The sequence below is a fragment of the Staurois parvus genome, unplaced genomic scaffold (genome assembly GCF_062004578.1).
Source record: "Staurois parvus isolate SC_StPar_1 unplaced genomic scaffold, SC_StPar_1.0 ptg002232l, whole genome shotgun sequence".
In the NCBI taxonomy this organism is placed as follows: Eukaryota; Metazoa; Chordata; class Amphibia; order Anura; family Ranidae; genus Staurois; species Staurois parvus.
In genome coordinates, this window is record NW_028320028.1 from 84550 (window position 1) to 102633 (window position 18084).

Genomic DNA, 18084 nt, shown 5'->3' on the forward strand with positions numbered 1-18084 from the left:
GGCCAGAGGCCATGACTGTGCCAAATCAAGTTGTTAACTTCCTAATAAATGACCAGAGTCCGAAGTCATTGTCATGGAGTATTCAAAGAAAAAGGTCTCCCTTGGGATTTTAATACAGCCTTTACACCAGGGCTTAAACCAGCTGCCCCACCAGTTTCCCCACCCAACCTTGCCCAGGTCTGCCTCCAACTCCACCCCTGGCCCATCCCCCAACCATGCCCCCAGGTCTGCCCCAACCACGCCCCCTTAAAGGTTATGAAATTAAATTTTTCTTTAGAATAAAGAGTCCAAAATAGAAAAAACTGCAATTAGAACATAGCTTTATTAAGTCAATTTAAACATAACAGAAATAGCTTAATAGCAATAGGGTGCAATCAAAGTATCAAGTTTTACAGCTTTAAACCTGTAGTAAATATTTAGTATTTTTCATTGATGATGATTTAATGATTACACAGGGAGAGCTGTGTTCTCCTGATATACAGAGCACAGAGCCCAATGATTACACAGGGAGAGCCGAATCCTCCTGATGTACAGGATATATTAGCACTGCCGCACACGTGATTGGCTTCTTGTGCTGCTTCTCCCTCTCCCAGTCTGGACTCTGCTGTACAGGGGCTGATATCAGGTTAAATATAAGTACATACTGTGCTTGCATGTAAAAAGAAAAATACATTGAATGATGAATTAATCATTACAGAGCTGCATTAATTTGTATTTGTTTTTATCTTTCGAATTCAGCTTTTATTCATTTACTGAATGCCCCTTTGAAGGGACTGACTCTAATTTGCTTCTTTTTATTTTTTTTCAAGGGACATTTGTATCTTTTATATAAGATTAATATTACTATTGCTCCAGTTATTCTCCTATTTTCATAATGGATCATTATTTGTCTCCTCTCAGCAGAGGAGAGCGGACCTCTCCTGTCCCCTCAGCGGCGCTGCCAGTGTAATGGTGGTGCCGAACAAGAAGCCGGAAGTTGGAAACTGGAAGTTGGAAACCGGAACGTGGCTTCACAATGAGGCTTGGAGCGCAGGTGGAGCCGCTCCATCTGTGCTCGCCACACAAGGATTTCCCCTCGCATTTGGCAAGTGGGCGAGTGGCTTTTTCAAGCCCTGCTTTACACCGTAAAGTGTAGTGTAAAAAAAAACAGGAGACAGTCTTTGACAAGTCCTTTATTAAAAATAAAAATTAAAAAAATGTCTCCCACAATAGATCCAACGTCAATCACGATACCTGTTACCCTGATACACTGCTACCCGAAAAAAAAGCACTCCGCTCGCGATGCTGGATTGACATTGACCTGTGGTTAGGTGTATTGCTTTGACCAATCACAATGCACGGTCAGGATGCTGTGCATTATGGGGCGCAGTGGGCGAACAGCCTGCCGAACGCCCTTACCGTTCATGTGATCGCCAAAAACACGAATAGCCCATGCTCGAACATGAAGCCCATCCCTATCGGATATAGTGCGGTTGTAAAGTGGTTAAAGGTACAGGACTGGTATTTTTCTCCATTGGGAACACAGACAGCAAAATCAGAAAAACAAAAACACTTATTGTCTTAGAAGAGAGGGAGAAGGTCCTTATGAACCTAACTCTTGTAAAGCTAGTCTGGCCATACTCCAGTGGAACTTCTTTTGAATGTTTGTAGAGAAAATCTTTAAAAAATTTTAATTTTGCTATCGAGTTAACTAATTTCATTTGAAAGCTCTTAGAATTTCATCCAGACCTACTATTTGAATGGAATCCCAGATGCATTAACCAGGTTTCTTTTTTGCCTAGAACGTGTACATAACAATATGTACAATTTTCAAGAGCAAAAACCACATTCACAGTTAGAATTTTGTTTGTCTGAGAAAACATTTTCCATCCTTCTCCTTCAAATTTTCTCATCATTAAATGAACATTAATTTCATCCCCACTAACCATTTTCCAACAAAGTTCTACTGGTCTAACGAATATTAATGGGGAGTGACTATTGTTTATTGGAGATGCAGTACATGGTAACATGAATGATCAACAGACCAACAATGACATCTACATTTTTATATAAAGGAAATATCAAGTTATGGAGAATAGTCATAGTTATCTGAATGATTACTATTACAACTGGTGGCTTTTCCTCATGAATACCTATGGCATGTTCTTGAATATATTTGTTTCCTGATACTGAGCTGCTAGAAGAGTTTCATACATAATTTACATCAGACATGTCATAATGTTCAGATATGCCCATCTCACAGGAAGAATGAAGAAATGACATTGAAAAGCCCAGCACAGACGTGAACACTATATTATTCTAAGGGTGGAATCTTTAAATACATAGAAAGCAGCATGGAGGGGTTCAGTGAAGGTGGTGGTGAACGTGTGGAGATGTCTGATGGGATCACACAGCTGGTAGAAGGACAGACAACCAGCTTCATAATCCAGATAGATCCCAATGGCCTTTAGGGAGGACTTGGGCAGTATTGTTTTAAATATGTTATTGTGTATAATTTCAGCATGATCTCTTTGGGCTAGACCCCATGACTTGTCATTATAACCTATATAAGATTCATTTCCAACTATCTTCCTCTCTATGCTGTGACTGGCCACCCCTATCAGCCATTCCTTTGCTCCACTCACATCCACCTCCCAGTAATGTCTCCCGGATGAGAAGCTCTGTGTACTTATTACCTGTCTGGATTTAAATCTTTCTGGAACATCCGGTCTATTCTCTGGTTTATCAGTATAAGTAGCTGATTTCAGATCCTGTGATATAATAATGTAATTATTGGCTGTTTTTATATCCAATAAGATGCCTGATTTCTCCATCACTGAGAATTGTCTCTTTGTCTTCAGATCTATCAGACTGTCTGTAAAGTGGAGAAGTCCTCTGTGGAGCATCTGTGAGATCATTCCTTGATCCAGACATTCAGCATCTCTTACATCATCACTCCTAGGAGTGATGTCATCACTGATCATTTCTTTCTTTAGCACAGTTAATGGATCTGTGATGGTACATATGGCCCCCATTTCATCAATCTTCCTGGACAGCTCGTTCTTCTGTTTCTCCAGCTTCTGGATCACATCACTGACTGACTGGGAGATCTTCTCCTCCTGCCTGGAGACCTCAGTCAGGATTCTCTTCTCTACATCATCCAGATGTTTTCTGATGTCTCTAAACAGCTCAGTGACTCTCCCGGTGACATCGTCTGCTTTTCTTTTCTCTCCTGTTCTATGATTTTCCAGATTCTGGATTCTCTTCTCAGTCTCTCTTCTGACATTGTTCAGTTTCTCAGTTACATCTTTCAGTTTCTGTTTCTTCTTCTCAGAGGCCTCATTCAGAAGCTCCACTTTATGTCCATTGTGGTCTCCAGCCACCCAGCAGGACATACAGATACAGGCACTGTCCTCTGTGCAGTAATATTTCAGGATCTCTTTGTGTGTGGGGCATTTTCTGTCTTCAAATGATGTGGTGGGCACAGTTAAAATGTGATCTGGTGACTTGCTGTGGCTTCTTAAGTGTTTATCACAGAATGAGGCTTCACATAGTAGACATGTTTTAGAAGCTGGTGCAGGAGGATCGCAGTACGTACAGAAGACTTCTGTGTCCTCCGGGTGAGCAGATCTGAAATTATCCACAATGTTACACAGCTTCCTGTTCTTCTCCAGCGGAGGGCGCTCTGTATACTGCTCTCTGCACTCCGGACAGGAATAATTGGAAGACTTCTTCTTCTGTGTATCCAGAACAGTCACAATACAATCCCGGCAGAAGTTGTGGCCACATTTCAGTGATACGGGCTCCTTATAAAGGGTCAGGCAGATGGAGCAGTTCAGTTCCTCTCTCAGGTCAGAAGTCGCCATTCTGGGGATAAAAATGGACTTTTGCTACAACTCTGTAGAGAAGAGAAGCTGGGAGCGGCTGATCTGTCCCGTACACGGAGGTGAATGTGAAAGTATTTCTGGGAATGCTTGTCATAAGTTCAGTGATGTCATATAAAATGAGATCCTCCCTGTTCACTTAACCCATTATTTGCTGTAGTTGGATACAACAACTCTAGGAAGTTTCCTATATTAAAGGATAAGTTCACTTTTTCGGGCAGAATTTCACTTTTCATGACAAATAGAAGCATTTTCCAATGCCATTTCGGGCCCAGCCATCCCGATGTGCTTTTCTCTCACTTGCCTTATCCACAAGACATTTAAAGTGGTTGTAAAGGCTGAAGGTATTTTACCTTTGTACATTCTATGCATGAAAGTAAAAAACCTTCTGTGTGCAGCAGCCCCCCCAATACTTACCTGAGCCCCATCACAATCCAGCAATGTGCATAACAGCCTCGGCTGTCCCGGGTCTCTGCCTCCTCATTGGCTGAGACAGAAAGCGGGAGCCATTGGCTCCCATTGCTTGTAATCACAGCTGGTCAGCCAATGAAGAGAGAGAGGGGGCAGGCCAAGCTGCGACTCTGTGTATGAATGGACACACAAAGCAGCAGGTGCCCCCATAGCAAGCTGCTTGCTCTCGGGGCACCCAACAGACAGGAAGAGCCAGGAGAGCCTGCAGTAGACCCGAGAAGAGGAGGATCCAGGCTGCTCTCTGCAAAACCACTTCACACAACAGGGAAGTATAGACATGTTTGTTATTTTACAAAAAAAAAATGAACCTTTAGAATTGCTTTCATTTTTTTGTCAATTTCTGTGAGATTTTGAACAAATTTTCAGATTCCATCATTTCCTGTAGATGAAATCTGAGCATTCACTATCTGTACGCCACCTCCCAGAAGCCTTCACTTCCTTGTTGCATCACAGAAAAGGGTGTGATAGGGTGTGCTCACCACTCTGGACCACACCTCCCTCATTACAACACTACCTTTCACCCACTTTCTATACAATCTGATTATACAATTTCCTTTAGATCTTCCATCAGCTATGTAGTACAAGGGCCAGTCTGATTTGATACAAATTGAATAGATTGGTCAGTTGTGTCCTCCTATTCCATAGTTCTGGTAAATCTAAAGGAAATTGTACAATCAGATTGCATAATGTATGTCCATCCTAATACAAGTACACAGGAGGGAGCGGCCCCGTTCACACCACCACGTAGTGAAAAATCACGTTCCCGCATGTGTTTGTTTTGGGTGTTTTGGAGCGTTTTCATTTGTCATGCATAGGGCAGCCCATTCACTTGGAAAGGCTGCCATACACACAACAATTGCCCCAGAAAAGTGCCAGAACTTTTTTTGCAGCAGAGCTCCAGTTTTTGGTGTGTTTTGGGTGGTCTTTAACATGCAATGACAACACAAATACGATGCACATTTGCAGCATATTTCTGAAACACATGGCAAAGCACGCATTTTCGGTGCAGTCTGCCATGTGTTCGGAAGCACACAGATGTGAATGGAGCCTGATTGTGTAAACAAACAAATTTCACTTTCAAACCCCATTCACACCGAGAGTAGCGGGAGCGCAGCTTTTTGGCTCATTTTTCCAGTGACACACATAGGGTAGCCCGTTGATCTCAATAGGCTGTGCTATACATGGCAAAGTAGCTCATGGGACATTTTGGAGTGGTGCGTGTTGTACGTTTTTTACGGCGCGTTTTGCTTCATTTGTCTCTCGTTTTTTCATGTGGCAAAATTGTGCTTGTTTCTGTGTTTGGTGTGCTGTTACACTTAATGACATCTTAGTGCAACTAGTTAATTTTAGGTTTATAAAAGTGGCCACACACTATACAATCTGACTGTCCAATCTTCTGTATGATCTCCTTTAGATTTACCAAAACTATATAATAAGAGAACACATCATCTATCCAATCACTCTGTATGCAATCAGGTAGGTCCTTGCACTACATCAGGGGTGTCCCCGTGGAAGTTTAGCATGCGGCCTGAGCCCATCTGTAGAGATGCTGAGGTAGCCAGGAAAATTCATGTGGGGGGAGATCCCAGGGACGCTGTAAAAAAAAAAGTTGATGGGTGAAGGGTGTGCACTAATGAGGTCAGTACAGGATTTGTGTGCTGGTAATCTGCTTCCTGGTATTACTGGTTCCTCTGTCCTCTGTCTACATTCCAGGAAGTGAAAAGGCGTTCTAACAAATAAAGCCAGTGCTAAGGCAAGGCCTTGTCCTCCAGATCTGAGTGAGCTTGTATTTTTTTGCAAGTGAGGTACATGAATGGTATATTGGTATAAAGGGGAGCTGGATTTTAATTGTAAGTGTAGTACTACCCCCTTAGGAGTTGCTGAGATGTTTTGGGGCTCGCTGATGTTCTGGACCTCTTTCTGAAAGCCCAACCCCTGCTGACACCACAGTATTCTTTTGACCAGAGTAAATTACCACCAGAAAGTAGACTCACACACAGATTAGAATCAACTGATAGGAGGTTTATATTAAACTTCAGTATAGCTTGGTTAAACAACATAAAGTAGTATTTTCATGTGCAAAGGCAGTTGTCACTCTTATCAAGTTTAAGTATAAAAAAACAACATCCACAGCAGAATCTCAATCAATATTAGCAGGCCTGCTTTTCTGTAGTTATCCCAATACCTCCAACCTGAGGGGGGTTTTTAGTGAGCAAGAACTATCAATGGTTAGATGAGCTCACTTTCGGGGCCTTCAGGATCCGATGGCAAAGATTAAATCTGAAATAGAAAGAGCTCTTTTCCTAAAGTAACCAATGTCCCCATTAAGTGCAGAATCCTCTGCGCACTCGTTGGGGCCCAGCTGGTGCACAGTGGGCAGAAGTATAGGTGACAGTTCTTCAAGGGAATAATGCAAGGGAAAGAAAAAAGAAGGAAATATACTGTACTTCCCCTTAAAGTGGCAGTTAACTTGGCTGATGTCACTTTAAGACACTAGTCAATGGCAGATTTGAGGCAAGTAAGGTGTCAAAGCTGGCAGAAGCGCTTGTTCGCAAAGGACAGCTTCCCGCCGAGCTGCAAGGACTAATAGTAGCAGTAGAGGAGGTACCTTTTGAAAGGGTAGGTTGATGATTCAGTTGTTGTGGTCTGGCCTGCAGGATGTGTGTGTTGCAATCAGCTCTGATAATAAGACTGCACTGCAAATGTGCTCATACAGTGGTGGCTGAGAGAACTAGGCCACAACCCGTGGTAACGTCTGCAACTGTGTTCACTTGTTTGGTTGGTGTATGGAACTCTCTCGCCCGCTTGGTGGCATCCGGCAGATCCTGGCAGTCTTTCTCTCTCTGCAGATGGGGACCCACACAGATTCTCCAGTCTCACTTGCAGAGATCATCCGGTCACCTGCTGGCAGATTTGATTTGCTGAACAGGCTAGTGATCAGCAGATTCTCCTTGCCTCTCTTCTCTCTCTAGGTCTGCCACCTGGTCAGCACAACTTCTGCTCTTCAGCTCTCTCTCCTCTCACTTCCTCCTTCCTCTGCTCCTGCCCACACGCCAGCTCCTATGGGAAATGTAGTCCTTAGGTACGCTGCTCCCCAGCAAAGTACTGCAATTCAGCATACAAGTTCCATGGGGCTGTTCTACAGAGTGTGGGCACCACTGGCATGCAGAACACTGCCATCTTGTGTTTGTTTTAACATCCTGCATCTGACATTATAGCAGGGTGGTACATAAGTGCTCCGGACGGTTGTGCCTACCTGCCAGGCCTAGTTATATTGTGTTGGACCTTTCTACCATATATTACTTGAACCCTTGGACTTTACTGCCCACCACACCACCACCTTGGAATTGTTGGGAGGATATATCCCTCTTTGCAGTTGGTGCTGGAAGGAGGACCGAGGACCGCAATGGTGCCATTAGGAGCAGCCTTGACTTTAGTGCCTAAATTTAATGGGTCAAACATCTCCCTATCAGAGTGGGAGGAGAGACTGGAGGGTGCCTGTATCAGGTTCCAAGCTGATCGTGGAGCTTGCCATTAACTCCTTAGAGGATGATGCCTGCCAAGCAGTGATAGTTCTAACAGAAGATTCCCAGGCCAGCCTAGAACAGATTGTGTCAAAAACGAACTAAGTCACACTGCAGCTGCACTACAAAAATCGCATTGAAAAAAAAACACTGCGCTAGTATGAACCTTACATAACATAAAACTAATCCACATTTCCTGCAAAGTACAATAGTCAGGATGTATTATTTATTATATATTATGTATTAGGTTTCCATTAGATTAGGATGAGTAAACAAAACCTGTTCCCCCTTATATTAGAGGCCTCTATCAGTCCCCATCAGAGTGCACCCTTACATCAGGGTCCCCATCAGAGTGCCCCCTTACATCAGGGTCCCCATCAGAGTGCCCCCTCACATCAGGGTCCCCTTTAGAGTGCCCCCTCACATCAGGGTTCCCATCAGAGTACCCCCTTACATCAGAGTCCCCATCAGAGTGTCCCCTTACATCACGGTCCCCATCAGAGTGTCCCCTTATATCAGGGTCCTCATCAGAGTGTCCCCTTACATCAGTGTTCCTAATAAAGTCCCCCTTACATCAACTTTCTTCTTCAGAGTGTCCCCTTACATATGATCAGTTATCCCTTTCAGAGTTCCCCGCTTACATCGAGTGTCCTTGTCAGAGTGCCCCCTTACATGGACTGTCCCCATCAGAGTGCCACCATACATCAACTGTCTGCATCAGACTGGCTCATGGATCAGTGGATACACTCTCAGAGACCTGAGGGGGCACAGCTAAAATGTGGGGGGGCACAGCCCACCCTAGAACCCCTCTAGATCTGGCCCTGCATGTGTCAGTGGTGTCACTAGAAGGAGAAATGTTCCTGAGTTGGTGGTCTCACTGAAGGGAAAAAATGTCCCTGTATCAGTGGTGTCACTGGAAGGAAAAAATGTCCCAGCATAAGTGGTGCCACTGAAAGGAAAAAGCTTAGCAGTGAATATATTGCAGAGCATGGAGCTCTTGTCTGCGTATAGCGCAGGGTGCAGGAGTGTGTACCGGGAGCCTGGGCTGTCCTGCTGCATGGGCAGGGAGAACTCTGTGTGAGCCCAGAAGAGGAGCATTGCCACTTGCAAACACAGAAGCCAGCAGAAGAAGCTGTGTTAATAATATGGCACAGCAGAGAGCACAGGACCAGAGCCTAGGGGCGGTACTGAGAGTACTGTCGACTTCTGAACGAAGATGGCCCTGCTGACAGGAGTGGCGCTGCACACACAGCGAGAAGGGAGCCGCTGAAACTTTCACCCCCCTCTACATAGCACCACTGTGCCCAGTGCATGTGTCCCTTCTGCCCCCCCCCTCCATTTACCCTGGTTACATGAAGGAGGTTAAGATTGATTATTGCTGTTTGTGTGTTATAACATTAGAGTTCTGGCTGTCTTTGTAGTAGAGATTAAATCTTAATTTGTACAGTGAGCACAAAAGTTTTATTTATTTATAACATAGATGGGAAGTAACTGCAAAGAGGCTGCAGGAGATCAGCAGTACTGAACTGTAACAAAGGGTGAAAAACTAAAGCAAAAACAGTATTTTATTTTAAAAAATTTAGTTCTTTATGCCAGTTACTTCACAATCTTGTTTTGAACTTCAAGTATCTGTTCCAGGAATGTCAATATACTGGTTTGTTGCATATTTTAAAAATGTATTCACACCACAAGGCAGATTCCGAGAACCTTCAATCCCTTAGCCCGTGTTATGAGAGAACATTCTACCTTATTTTGTTAGATTATCCGTAATACAGATTTTCTGCAATAAATGCACACAGACTGGCTGATCTGATTAATGACTTTGGGATCTTTTCATTCTCAAAATGGTCAGCAATATCCAGGTACTACCATTGGATTCACTCTGAACCCGTTATTATTATCCAGGTGCCTCCATGGGACTTACTCTGAGCCCATTATCATTATTCAGGTACCACCATGAAATTTACTTTGAACCCATTATTATCCAGGTATTACCATGGGATTCACTCTGAACACATTCTCTTTAACTAGGTAGCACCATAGGATTTACTCTGAGCCAATTTTCATTATCCAGGTACCACCATGAAATTTACTTTGAACCCATTATTATCCAGGTATTACCATGGGATTCACTCTGAACATATTCTCATTAACTAGGTACCACCATGGGATATACTATTAGCCCATTATCATTAGCCAGGTGCCACCATGGGATTTACTCTGAACCCATTATCATTATCCGGGTAACACCATGGGATTCACTCTAAACACATTATCATTATCCAGGTACCACCATGGGATTTGCTCTAAACCCATTATCATTATCCAGGTGCCTACATGGGACTTACTCTGAACCCATTATCATTATCCAGGTACCACCATGGGATATACTCTGAGCCCATTATCATTATCCAGGTACCACCGTGGGATATACTCTGAGCCCATTATCATTATCCAGGTACCACCACAGGATTTACGATGAACCCATTATCATTATCCAGGTACCACCATGAGATTTATACTGAACCCATTATCATTATCCAGGTATCACCATGGAATTTACTCTGAACACAGTATTATTATCCAGGTACCACCATGGGACTTACTCTGAGCCCATTATCATTATCCAGGTACCTCCATGGGACTTAATCTAACCCCATTATCATTATCCAGATCTCACCATGGAATTTACTCTGAACACATTATAGTTATCCAGGTACCACCATGGGACTTACTCTGAGCCCATTATCATTAACCAGGTGCCTCCATGTGATTTACTCTGAACACATTATTATCCAGGTATTACCATGGGATTTACTCAGAGCCCATTATTATTATCCAGGTATCACCATGGACCTACTCTGAGCCCATTATCATTAACCAGGTACCACCATGGGATTTACTCTGAACCCATTATCATTATCCAGGTATCACCATGGGATTCACTCTGATACCATTAGCATTAACCAGGTACCACCATGGGATTTGCTCTGAACCCTTTATCATTAACCGGGTACCACCATGAGATTTATACTGAACCCATTATCATTATCCAGGTATTACCATGGGATTCACTCTGAACACATTCTCATTAACCAGGTACCACCGTGGGATTTACTCTGAGCCCATTGTCATTAACCAGGTGCCTCCATGGGATTTACTCTGAACACATTATTATCCAGGTATTACCATGGGATTTACTCAGAGCCCATTATTATTATCCAGGTATCACCATGGACTTACTCTGAGCCCATTATCATTAAACAGGTACCACCATAAGCCTTACTCTGAACCCATTATCATTATCCAGGTGCCTCCATGGGATTTACTCTGAACCCATTATCATTATCCAGGTACCAACATGAGATTTACTCTGATCCCATTATTATCAAGGTATTACCATGGGATTCACTCTGAACACATTCTAATTAACTATGTACCACCATGGGATTTACTCTGAGCCCATTATCATTATACACGTACCACCATAAGATTTATTTTGAACCCATTATCATTATCCAGGTACCACCATGGGATTTGCTCTGAACCTCATTAACCTTGTTGTGGGATTTTTCTTTGCCCAGATTTTGGATATGAGCAGAAGGCTTGGAAGGTTGTTGCACTTTAGTAGGTTTTTATTTTTGTCCTTCTGACAGTCTCTTTAACCCCTTCAACTCTCATCCCTGTGCACCACCTGTTGACAAGAGCAGTTTTTATATTTTTGCTATGGGCCTTTTTTTTCGAAAATTACTTTGTCATTACTTAAGATAATAAACAAAGGATAAATAACTAAAGTAAAAACAGTATTTTATTTTTTAAAAATGCATTTGAATTCATGTCATTTACTTCACAATCTTTTTTTTAACTTCAAGTATCTGTTCATTGCCAGGAATGTCAATTTACTGGTTTGCTGCATATTTTAAAAATGTATTCATGCCACAAGGCAGATTCCGGGAACCTTCAATCCCTTAGCCCGTGTTATGAGAGAACATTCTACCTTATTTTGTTAGATTATCCGTAATACAGGTGGTCTGCAATAAATGCACACAGACTGGATGATCTCATTAATGACTTTGGGTTCTTTTCATTCTCAAAATGGTCAGCAATATCCAGGTACTACCATTGGATTCACTCTGAACCCGTTATTAGTCAGGTACCACCATAGGATTTACTCTGAACCCATTATCATTATCCAGGTATCACCATGGGACTTACTCTGAACCCATTATTATCCAAGTATCACCATGGGACTTACTCTGAACACATTATCATTATCCAGGTACCACCATGGAATTACTCTGAACCCATTATCATTATCCAGGTATCACCATGGGACTTACTCTGAACCCATTATTATCCAAGTATCACCATGGGATTTACTCTGAATACATTATCATTAACCAGGTATCACCATGGAATTACTCTGAACCCATTTTCATTATCCAGTTACCACCATGGGATTACTGTGAACCCATTATCATTATCCAGGTACCACCATGGGATTACTGTGAACCCATTATCATTATCCAGGTACCACCATGGAATTCACTCTGTGAACAATATCATTATTCAGGTATTGCAATAGGGTCCACTCTGAACCCATTATCATTATCCAGGTACCACCATGGGATTTACTCTGAACCCATTATCATTATCCAGGTACCACCATGGGATTCACTCTGAACACATCATTATCGAGGTACCACCATGAGATTACTCTGAACCCATTATCATCAACCAGGTACCGCCATGGAATTACTCAGAATCCATTTTCATTATCCAGGTACCATCATATATCATTATCCGGGTATTAGCATGGGATTCACTCTGAGCACAATATCATTATTCAGGTATTGCAATAGGGTCCACTCTGCACACATTATCATTATCCGGATACCACCATGGGATTTACTCTGAGCCCATTATTATCTTGGTACCGCCATGGGATTTACTCTGGACCCCATGAACATTGTTGTGAAAATTTTCTTCAATATTTTTCCAATATGAAAGGAACGCTTGGAAGGTTGTTGCGTTTTAGCAGGTTTTTATTTTTGTCCTGAAGTCTCTTTAACCCCTTCAGCTCTCACCCCTGTACACCACCTGTTGACCAGGGCCGGTTTTACATTTTCACTATGGGTCTGTTTATTTAACAATAACGTTGTCATCGCTTAATTCAATAAAGTAATATATATACGTACATGTACTGTGCAAAGCTTTTAGGAATATGTGTGTGTGTGTTTTGTGTTTTTTCTAAGAACAAACAAGACTTACTTTTTGTGATATTGTCCTGCAAAAACAATTTTTTCCCTGGACAAAAAAATACACTTTTTTTGGCTAGTGTTATTTAAAAAAAAATGTAGATTCTTCCTATTTAAAATTACACTAAGATTCTGATTCTGATTCTGATACAAAGCATTGAAACAGTAATTGTAAATGAAATAAAGTAATTTGTCAATTTTTAGCTTTTTTCTACTGTGACAAAACAAGAATGAACAAAAAGGTAATGTTAATGGTTAAGAAAATAGAAATAAACAAGAAAGTAGGAAAATAACACTTGAACAGAGAAGAGAAAGAAGGGCTGATTAGGGAAAACTATGGGTTAATAGGGGATTAAATAGGGTATTTTTGTTTTTTACTTGCCAGGATGATTTACACCCCGGTCACATCAAGCCCAACTTTGAAATTGTGCGACTTACAGTGAAGTCGCATGATTTCAAAGTCGGAGGACCCTCTGATTTCAGATGTGATTTGCAAGACATCTGACACAGATGTCTATGCAAATTGCACCAAATGTAGTGCATGGACTACTTTAGAAATCAGTGCGGCTCCGTCCAAGAGGGAACCGCACTGATATGACTGCTGTAATTGTGGACAATAGGGTGTGACTTGGCATTTGATTTGCAAGTCGCAGGGAATGCAAATCACATGCCAAGTCGTACCCAGTGTGACCGGGGTCTTAACTGGCATTGTCTGCAAATGGAAGCTCATCCCTTTGATCAGCAATTTAATGAAACAGAGTAAGTACAAATTAACAATGTTACTTTCCATCTATTTTCTTTGTGATCAGTGTTTATAAACATTGTGTCAGATGGTTTTTTTGACATTTAAAGCTGTTGTATTTACAGTGAGGAACAGAAGTATTTGAACACCCTGTGATTTTGCACCCACTTAGAAATCATGGAAGGGTCTGAAATTCACATTGTAGGTGCATTCCCACTCTGAGAGACAGAATTTAAAAACAAAATTCAGGAAATCACATTGTATGATTTTTAAATAATTTATTTGTCTTGCACTGCTGAACAGAAGTATTTGAACACCTAAGAAACAGCAAGAATTCTGGCTCTCAAAGACCTGTTACTGTGCCTTTAAAAAGTCCACCTCTACTCCACTCAATAATCTAACTTAGTAGCACCTGTCTGAGCTCTTTAAAGACACCTGTCCACCCCACAGTCAGTCAGATGCCAACTACTACCATGGGCAAGACCAAAGAGCTGTCAAGACACCAGAGACAAAATTGTAAACCTCCACAAGGCTGGAAAGGGCTACGGGGCAATTGCCAAGCAGCTTGGTGAAAATAGATCAACTGTTGGAGCAATTGTTAGAAAATGGAAGAGGCTAAAGACAACTGTCAGTCTCCCTCGGACTGGGGCTCCATGCAAGATCTCACCTCGTGGGGTATCACTGATGATAAGAAAGGTGAGGAATCAGCCCAGAACTACAAGGGAGGAGCTGGTCAATGACATGAAGAGAGCTGGGACCACAGTTTCAAAGGTCACTGCCGGTAGAACACTACGCCGTCATGGTTTCAAATCATAGATTGCACGGAAGGTTCCCCTGCTCAAGTCATCATATGTCCAGGCCCGTCTGAGGTTTGCCAATGACCATCTGGATGATCCAGAGGAGGCATGGGAGAAAGTCATGTGGTCAGATGAGACCAAAGTAGAACTTTTTGGTCTAAACTTCACTCGTCGTGTTTGGAGGAAAAAGAAGGATGAGTTGCATCCCAAGAACATCATCCCTACCGTGAAGCATGGGGGTGGTAACATCATGCTTTGGGGGTGCTTTTCTGCAAAGGGGACAAGATGACTGCACTGTATTAAGGAGAAGATGAATGGGGCCATTTATTGTGAGATTTTGAACAACAACCTCCTTCCCTCAGTCAGAGCATTGAAGATGGGTCGTGGCTGGGTCTTCCAACATGACAACGACCCGAAGCACACAGCCAGGATAACCAAGGAGTGGCTCCATAAGAAGCATATCAAGGTTCTGGAGTGGCCTAGCCAGACTCCACACCTAAATGCAATAGAACATATTTGGAGGGAGCTGAAACTCTGTGTTGCTCAGCGACAGCCCCGAAACCTGACAGATCTAGAGGAGATCTGTGTGGAGGAGTGGGCCAAAATCCCTGTTGCAGTGCAAACCTGGTCAGGAACTACAGGAAACGTCTGACCTCTGTAATTGCAAACAAAGGCTTCTGTACCAAATATTAACACGGATTTTCTTAGGTGTTCAAATACTTATGTTCAGCAGTGCAAGAAAAATACATTCTTTAAAAATCATACAATGTGATTTCCTGAATTTTTTTTTTAATTCTGTCTCTCAGAGTGGGAATGCACCTACAATGTGAATGTCAGACCCCTCCATGATTTCTAAGTGGGAGAACTTGCAAAATCGCAGGGTGTTCAAATACTTCTGTTCCTCACTGTACGCAGCAACTCCCGGCTTGGAATGGTCTACATGTGGGAATGGGGATGTGGCGGCAGTACAGTAAGGCTGGATGTGCAATACACACATACATTCCGAAATTACTTTTAGCCAGTATAGCATGTTCTGTGCCCTCAACTATTTAAAGTGAACCTGTCATCAAATGTATTTTTTCCATTTAAACACAGGTATTGTACTAGCTGAACATCCGGACCTTCCCATCACCAGGAATAGAGATTTATTGTTATCAGATATCAAAGCTTTATTTAGCTCATTTTAATTCAATCAAAATTGACATTGTTCTGAGCTTGTGAGTGCATGAGGATTTAACACAAGTACATTCACTCGGTAAACAACCTACAAAAAATGAGGTTACCGATAAGAAATCCATAATTTGTCCAGAAGCTAAGGCTGGCCACACATTATACAATTTTCTAAAGAATTTTGCTTTAGATTTACCAAAAACCATATAACAGGAGGTCAAACCTAAACAACACTTTTAATTGTATCCAATTAGGCAGGCTGTTGCACTACATAGCTGAAGGTAAATCTAAAGGAAATTGGACAGAAAAATTGAGGAAAATTTAAAATTGCCTCTGGAGGACAAGTAGTTGACCTCAAACAGATATAACAAAATTTCCTAACAGTATATTTAACAATTCTAAAGGTAGCAAGTGAGAGAAATGTATTGTTAGGAATTATGTACACTTTAAATAATCAAAAATATAAAATTCACTATTTAAAACACTTTGCTAAATCCAATCAATACAAATTTTCCACGCCAAATTATTGATTTATGCACTTTAGATTAAAAAAAAAAAAGTCCCATTTCTTGTGACACTGTTGGGCTTGTTACATATATATTTAAGCAAGGTGCAATTCGTGTATTAATGCAGCAACTGATAGCATCCAAACGAGTAAATTCTGATTGGATATTGTGGTTTACTAAACGGTATATATCATCGTTCTGACATACACTGTACTATTAACCCCTTAATAACAGAAGGTAAAACAACCTTAATAACTTAATCCAGTCTACTATGTGGTGTAGTAATAAAAAAAATGCATAGCAATTCACCCTGTGATAGTGTGTGTACATTTGTTCTGTGCCTATAGGGCAAAACAAATGTTCTTAGGCTATTTTCCAGTGCTGACTGTTTTTTCATATCTCTGCCACTAGATGGCACTGCTTATCACAGGAATTTTGTATGATACTTCCAGCATCTAGTGGTCAAATGTGGCATTTTCCATATTAAATCAAGTGAAAACATTTGACCAGCAAAGAAACAGCCTAATAACCAGGGCCGGTGCCAGACCATTTTGTGCCCTAGCAAGACCAGCTACTTGAGCTCCCCCCCCCAAAAAAAAAAATTAATTTAAAAACAGTAGAACATATTAAATTCATGATACTGCTACATTTCTTTTAATTTGCCAATATAACTGCCATAAGATGCCACCAGCACCAATGTTAAAGACAAAATATATATTAACCAAATATAAATTAACTGTATTAACCAATCAGACAGAGAAGCAAAGCAAAAAAAAAGAGAGAATTACAAAACTCCACAGTGACCAGCAGCTGGCTTGCATTAAGGGACTGAGTCTGAGAGGAACACTGGAAGGAGTGGCAGCTCAGCTGCTACACTGGCCCCAGACACCCAACATCTTCCTCTGTCCTTTCTTCCTCCCCCTCTGACACTCCTTCTCTCAGCTGAAGGATCATTCATGATGTGGAGGCATCCAGCATGATCAATCAGTTTCCACTCTCCTCACCCTGACCATTGTCCGCCTCCCTCCTCCTCCTGTCACCTCCATGACCCGCCATCCTGCTAGGCCTGGCTCACCTCTGATAGCTCCTGCCAGGGTGTGGAGTCCAGGCTACAGCTCTCAGTGAGGACAGTGGGCCTCTCATATTCATCGGGCCCCGATCATACTACTTACATAGGGTTAACCTTGCAACCAGAGCACATTCCGCCTATTGATTGGCTCCAGCTGTGTAGAAGAAGGCGGAGCCAGCACTTATCACGCTCCATTCAGTCACTAGCCAGCTCCCTGTTAAAGCTGGAGGATCATGTGTGCCAATACATACACATATATATATATATATATATATGTACTAAATGGTCATGTGTGTGAGACAATTGTGCAGAGTAAAGATTCCCTGTGTATGGGGAAAGGGGGACTCCGCATAGAAATGAAAAATTCATACAAGAGGTCCATAGGCTACACAAAGATAGTACCTGGGTGACAGTGTGCCATAGGCAGCAGCCTAGTTTGCCTAGTGGAAGCACCGGCTGTGCTAATAACATTTGCTTTCTTGCCCCATTGGCACAGATTGAATGTACATCCAATTTCAGCAAATTGCTATCCAAATCTTCCTAAATACACCCCTTAGAGTAACCAGGTGAATTATACCTTGGGTTTTTTTTTCAGAATACATTGGGCCTTCATTTGGTGATACTGTTAATGGATTTTCTCTGTTTAGTGCAGATTTTGCTTTTTTAACCCTACTTAAACACACT

General features: G+C 42.0%; 1 protein-coding gene across 1 annotated transcript; it reads right to left on the minus strand.

Moving 5' to 3' along the window:
* Window positions 1-303: 303 nt before the first annotated feature.
* Window positions 304-3907, minus strand: LOC149431499 (E3 ubiquitin/ISG15 ligase TRIM25-like). The gene has a single exon (XM_089665538.1). It carries the CDS (start codon window positions 3843-3845, stop codon window positions 2289-2291), a length of 1557 nt encoding a protein of 518 aa, XP_089521664.1. The 5' UTR covers window positions 3846-3907; the 3' UTR covers window positions 304-2288.
* Between the last annotated feature and the right edge of the window lie 14177 nt (window positions 3908-18084).

Bases quoted from the DNA above. Each gene is read 5' to 3' on its own strand.
- LOC149431499 (XM_089665538.1), bottom strand. From the start codon at position 3,845: ATGGCGACTTCTGACCTGAGAGAGGAACTGAACTGCTCCATCTGCCTG.